The sequence below is a fragment of the Hemiscyllium ocellatum genome, chromosome 25 (genome assembly GCF_020745735.1).
Source record: "Hemiscyllium ocellatum isolate sHemOce1 chromosome 25, sHemOce1.pat.X.cur, whole genome shotgun sequence".
NCBI lineage: Eukaryota > Metazoa > Chordata > Chondrichthyes > Orectolobiformes > Hemiscylliidae > Hemiscyllium > Hemiscyllium ocellatum.
Window position 1 is genome coordinate 36,762,822 of NC_083425.1, and position 6,417 is coordinate 36,769,238.

At 39.7% G+C, this 6,417-nt stretch overlaps 1 protein-coding gene across 3 annotated transcripts; it reads left to right on the forward strand.

Moving 5' to 3' along the window:
* Positions 1-555: 555 nt before the first annotated feature.
* On the forward strand, positions 556-4,799 carry mfsd6l (major facilitator superfamily domain containing 6-like). 3 transcript variants are annotated; one of them, XM_060844229.1, is made up of 2 exons: positions 556-1,072; positions 2,358-4,799. In XM_060844229.1, the coding sequence occupies exon 2, from the start codon at positions 2,398-2,400 to the stop codon at positions 4,333-4,335; it is 1,938 nt and encodes a 645-aa protein (XP_060700212.1). In that variant the 5' UTR covers positions 556-1,072; positions 2,358-2,397; the 3' UTR covers positions 4,336-4,799. The 3 variants fall into 3 exon arrangements, with proteins under 3 accessions (XP_060700212.1, XP_060700213.1, XP_060700210.1); XM_060844230.1 differs by having other exon boundaries at positions 556-791; XM_060844227.1 differs by having other exon boundaries at positions 556-710.
* Positions 4,800-6,417: the final 1,618 nt, after the last annotated feature.

The following is a 6,417-nucleotide window of genomic DNA, read 5'->3' on the forward strand; positions in this document are numbered from 1 at the left end:
TTGCTGTTCACTGCGTCAAAAGTTAACTGCTCTGGTGTCAGTCAGTATTAGATAGCGCCTAAATGCAGAACTCTTTGAACTTATTATCCCCCAAAAGAAACTGGTATATTCTGCTGCAACAAATCAAAACTCCATCCCTCCATAAAGCTGGAAGCTTTTGTTGGCTGCATGCATCCTGCGAGATGGTTAAAAATTATATAATACTAGATTATAGTCCAACAGGTTTATTTGGAATTACAAACTTTCAGAGCGCAGCTCCTTAGTCAAATGGCTAGTGGGTTAGGATCACAGTACAGAGAATTTATAGTAAAAGATCGTGTCAGCCTGCGACTTAGGCAGCCGGCAGATGGTGCTGCTGAGGGAGGTCTCTTTCCGCCGGGGTAGCAGCTTGTGCTCCCAGACGCCCACCGCCGGGTCTACGAAGGTGTGATCCATTGGGCGGGAAAACAAACCGAAATCTGTTTTGAAAGGGAGACAGTGCACGTGCGGGGCGGCGAAGTCGCCGAGCGAGGATTCACGTGGTCACAAGTCACGTGGTAACAGGGCGGGGATAACATCACGTGTCCCACATGCCGCTCGCTCATTGGGAGTTGCGCGAGTGTGTGTGTGTGAGTGAGAGACGGCTCTCCTCCCCAATTCACCCAAACTGGACGCGTCTCTGAGGTGATCCCGGGTCTGAAACTTCAGCGACGGTGTGTTAGCCGCGCCTGGTCAGTATCGATTGACTCCCGGGAAGAACAGTCGGGAAGAGGCTGCCGTTTTTGAAAGTTGTGTTGGTTTTCTTTCCTGAGGTGTGAGGCCACATCTGAGTCTACTTCCTGTTGATATTTCCTCATAGCTGGAAATGGACGACCTGTCCCGGCTCTAACATTTGCCCAAAACAAATCTCTGATTTCGTATTTTAATCGGCAGGCGGCGGAGGGAAGCTTGGCCTTCCATGTTCTAATAACAAGTTGCATTTGTGTTGTGCCTATATCGTCGACAAACATCCTGGAACGGCTTCACCGAGACACTCAAATGTTAACTAACCAAAAGAAACGTTAGGAAGGAGTAATTAACAGTTTGGACAGAGGTTGGTTTATTGGAAGCTGTGGTAAACAATAGAAACCAAAGTCATAACCATATTGTTGTTGGGAGGTAAAGGTGGAGGAGAGAATGATTTGGTGGCGGTTGCAACAGTAGGATGACACCTCGAAAGGCTAAAACATAATAAATCAATCCAAGGCTTTGAGAGGAGAGAGAGAAAGCCAGAGTGGGAAAGGCAGTGCTGGATAGGAATTGGGCAGGAGACTTCTGGCTGAGCTGAATTTACAGCAAAGTTAACCAGTGAAGCACAAGATTAGTTGAATCTGGAGGGAGTCCAATGTAAATGGAGATTTGGGATTGTTGGGGGTGGGGTTGAAGGTGTGTGGCCTGATGCTACAGGTATGGAGGTTGGGAGAGTCTTTGGATGGAGAGGAAGCTCGATTTGAATTTCAAGAAAGGTGGGGAGAGATGTTGAAGGAAAACTGGTCAACTTTGTTAAAAGACTTGGATTGTTGCAAAAGGGTGGTAAATAATGAAGCACAGTCTCTGATTACTTTTTTGAGTGGTATTTTTGCGCTGTGATAGAGGGAGAAACTTGATTGAGAACATCCCAGTAGATTTGATGCAGTAGGCTGGTTTGAGGATTTGGGGTGCTGTATGGTGGGGATGGGCTTGATTTCAGTAGGCAACAAAATATTCCAAAAGAAATGCTATTCGTTATCCTGTGGTATCAGAGTGGGATTTTGATTGGTCTTCAGATTAGTTGGAATGGGGTCAAGGGAATCTGAGTTGACTCATGGACAAGCTTGTAAAGAGAATACTGGCAGATTACTTACTTTACTTACAGTGTGGAAACAGGCCCTTCGGCCCAACAAGTCCACACCAACCTGCCAAAGTGCAACCAACCCAGACCCATTCCCCTTCATCTAACACTGGGCAATTTAGCATGGCCAATTCACCTAACCTGCACATTTTTTGGACTGTGGGAGGAATTGGAGAAAATCAAAAGGCTATGGCAGAGGAGTCTAGAGGAAGTTTTGATTTGAGAAGCAATTGAATGAATGCTGTTTAAAAGAGCTAAAGATTTATTCTGACTTAGCGATGGATGAATCAGGGACAGGACTTAATGGATATGGCTGGTAATGCAGAAAAGAAACTGAGCTATTATTATTCTCCAAGACAAACCAAATATAGTATGCAAAAAAAAGCTTTAATTGCTTTGCAAAATCGGCATTTCACATTTTAATTAGGAACTGTGTAATATGAAAAGTATATTTACAGATCTTGTATAAAAATTATTTGTTGCCTAATTTAAATTTTATTTTTTTCAGATTGCTAACTGGAATGCTTTGGTAGAAAAATTCTAGAGCCATGAAGAGAAATAAACAGTGGAATGTCAGCAAAGCGCTGGCCCTTGCCAGTCTCTATCATTTTCTTCATAGTGCAGCAGCAGCCTGTGTAGTTCCATTCCTTACTATTTACTTCAGGCAGCTTGGATTGACTGCACAATTTGTTGGCATTATCATGGGAGCAAAGTGTTTTATTTTCATGCTTTGTACTCCATTTTGGTCTTACTATGCTGGACGCCATAACAAAAGGAGAATTCTTATCCTTGGTTCCTTGTTGTTGTCAGTAGGAGCAGGCCTTCTGTTCACACTCATTCCACCTATAGATAAGGAAATAGGATACAAATTCTGTAACAAAAGTTTGTATATAAAAAATGGTTGGAAGCAAAATGCAAGACCAGAAGACAAACACCATATTGGTGATGTGAAGATGAATAAATTTGCACATACCATTCTTCCAACAGTAGTGAATGCTGCTTTAACTAGTCATCCTCGTTCAACACTCCAAGCTGAATTTAAAGAAAACCTCCAGGTGTTGACCACTGTTGAAACAGCTATTGCAAACAGAATCAGCTCTCTTAAACAACCACAAAACACTGAACTGAGTAATATTCCACATTCATATGTCTCTACTCCATCAGAAGATATTGGTAGTACACAAACTACTGATGATTATCTCCAATCAAAGTGGAACCAACTTCTACAGATTAAAGACTCTGACCATGTAGGAACCATGGGTGAAACTGCCAAGCATTTTCCTGTTAATGAAGATAACAAGAAGAAAAACAGCACTTCAGATGTTTATTCTAGTTCAGTTAACAGTCACATCATGAAAGGGGATGCTGTTTTGAAGGTTAGCTCTGAAGACCGATTAGAAAAGGAGCGCATCAGCGCTGAGTCTGATCACCGTTTTAAAATTCTGGATAATCAGCATCAGACACTTGTGCTGCTTTTGCTAGCTGTATCTTTATGGGAGGTTCTGGCATCAGCTTTGGAGTGGATTGCAGATGATGGGCTCTATGACTATCTGGACTTCGTTGACTCTGTTGACCGTTATGGCAAACAGTGGATTTGGGGTTACTTGGGCACAGCTGGAGCAGCTGTTAGTATTGGGATTGTTGTGGATAGGCTCGACTGTTTTATTAATGCGTATACTTCTAGGATTGCAGTGCACTTTTATGGTTATGCAGCATTGATTACGTTGACACTACTCGTTGGTGTGTTCTACCCAATTCACACAGCTAGGAAAAATGAAATGATAAACCACACTGTCAAAGGATTGCACCTGCTGGGAGGTGATGGAAGGGCTATGTTATACGTGATCACAGTCTTTATTTTGGGAGCTATTAGATCTACAATAAATAACTTCCTGTTCTGGCAAATGCAGGACAATGGGAGTGGCGAGGCCTTTATGGGCGTTGCTGTAGCAATTGGATTTATAGCTGAAGTTCTACTTTATCTTTTCAAGGACAGAATGTTAAAGATTTTTTCATTCTCTGGATCAGTAACCTTTGGACTATTATGCCTTGCAGCCCAGGTGCTCTACTATTCATTCCTCTGGTCCTCTTGGGCAGTGTTGCCTATTCAAATCCTAAATGCTTTTAGCAATGGTGCCTTATGGTGGGCTGTTTGGGGTCAAGCTAATGATATAGCTACGCCTGGTATTGAAAGAACACTCCATAAAATCTACCATATTTTATCCTTTGGCCTAGGTGCAAGCATTGGCAGTTTTTGCAGTGGCTTCGTTGTGAGTAGTTTTGGCATAGAAAGACTCTATCAAGCATGTTCTGCTACTGCTATGGTTTGGTTAGTGGTCTTTCTCATTGCACAGTCAAAAATTCCTCGGCAAAAGAGATTAAACTATTCACGACTTTTAGCAGCTGATACCAGTGATATGAGTGACTCAGATGATACGCAAGATTGGCTTGTTACAGCTCTGAAAAGTGACTTTTTACAGAAGTAACAAGTCTTATTAGGTTATCTTTTTAATCCATTGCCTGTTGGATATATAAGGAATCTTTACATTTGGCACATACACTGGTTGTTTCTTTAAAGTCTAAGCCAAAGCAGACATCTAGAATCTAAATTTTTAGATGACAATTTAATAATCCAGTTAAGGTTAAACAATTTATACTTTGAGATTAGTATACAAATTCTGTTTGCATGGTTTTATTTCAAGGTGGCTGTTTTAGGTGCAAAATTATAGGATAGAGCTTTATTTTTAAAGAGGTAAATTATGGGAATTTGATTTTTGAATAAATGAGAATGTTTGTTTTGAGATGGAAGTATTCTTTCAGTAGTTCTCAGGTCATAACAACTACAATGACTGACTAGATGTTGCCTAGAGGGGTGTCTTCAGTAAATTTAATGTAAAGTTGTTGTATGACATACTTCTATGCCTACTCATTAAAATACAGTGAATGCCAACAGTGCCAGAATTACTCTGGATTGACTTTTTTTTTCATCCTATGCTTGAAATGAGATGGGATGGTAATAGAGAGCTCCCATTTCTGCTGGACCTAATGTACAAATAACTGAAATAGAAAAATTGCCTTTATACAGCATTTTAATCATGCACTCATTCATTTGTTGTCACTGCAGGCTTAGTGGGACTACTGTTTGTCAAGTATTGTCATGTTTCTTTCTGGCTTTCTTAAAGCCTCTGTCAACAACTCCAATGTTATCCATCCCATTTTTTTTTTAATGTTCACTGTTTTTTATCATTTTTCTCTCAGTTGGTGGGAGATCAAGCTGTCTATCTTTGTTTCCAATTTCTGCTAGGTTGTCTGTCTAACTACTTAGTGATCCTTTTGATTCATAAACTTTCTTTTTTAGTTTAAACCACTCTTGTCTTTCTGTTCAACTGATTGTGAGCATCCACTGCTGTATCCACATTTCATTTTATTATCCTCCTTTCACCATCTTTCTTCAGAGTCTACCTCTTGTATCCATAGTGCAACACCCTACAGTAGTGAGTGGTCTAGATGTTTTTCCAGATTCATGCTGATGTTTTTGGAGTTTAAGACATAAGTTTAGATCACTGGTCTTGTCTTTTGCAGCTAATCTAACCTGTACTTCATTCTTGGAAGTAACTTTGAAGTTTATAATTAAGTGAATATATTTGAATTTTTTATTGCAAAACAGTACTTCCAATTTTGACTTCTGTTGCCATTTAGTACCCTGCTGTAGGCCTTCTCTGGTTTTGAGCTTTTTTTATTGACATCATATGCTCTGACGTACTATAATGTGGCTATATCTCTCATAACTCTTCCTCCACCATCCTAATTGTTTTTTCTTATTATAACACCCTCACCACATTCCAAGAATGCAACTTATCCAGTTCTTTACTTACTTAGTCTTTGTCTCACCTTTTTCATGATTCTCTTTATTTTCTACCACACTCCCCAGTACTGGGGATGCTGGTGGAAGCTATCCACAGCCGATGTATGTTTGCTGTAATTTTGTTGGAAGATGCTTCTAGCAGTAATTTTTAGTGAAGTTCACTGTTTACCCTTTTTGGTGGGAATTAGCGTATGATATGGAGGAAGGTAAATGTTGAGGTTGATTTTTCTTAAAAAATGAGATGAGAAATTCCATAATTTGTGCCATTAATATTTTAAACTGCGTTTGGAAATTTGGAAATCTTGGAGAAATTACAGTATGCCATGTTTGTCTTGGTAGATTTTTTCTTGTTAGGGATTTTGATCAATAGATATTATACTCAGGTTAGATTTTAAATTAAAAGTGGAAAATGCTGAAGATGCAATACCAGTCTGTTAGCATTTGCAAGCAAAAGGACAATGATTTAAACAAACAAAGGAAGAAAAGAATCATATAAACGTCATGTACAAATTTGCCGACTGTAGTTTAAAAACAAGCAGCTATTACCTTTCTTACATAAACCAGGAAATGATTTAAGAAGTGCAAGTGTTTTTTTTCAGTCCAATCAGTTAAGCATTTAATGACATTATGCTGCAGCAAGTGTTTTCTCTGTAATACCAAGGATGCAATTGAGTCAGTAATCAACAGATCAATAAGTATGTTC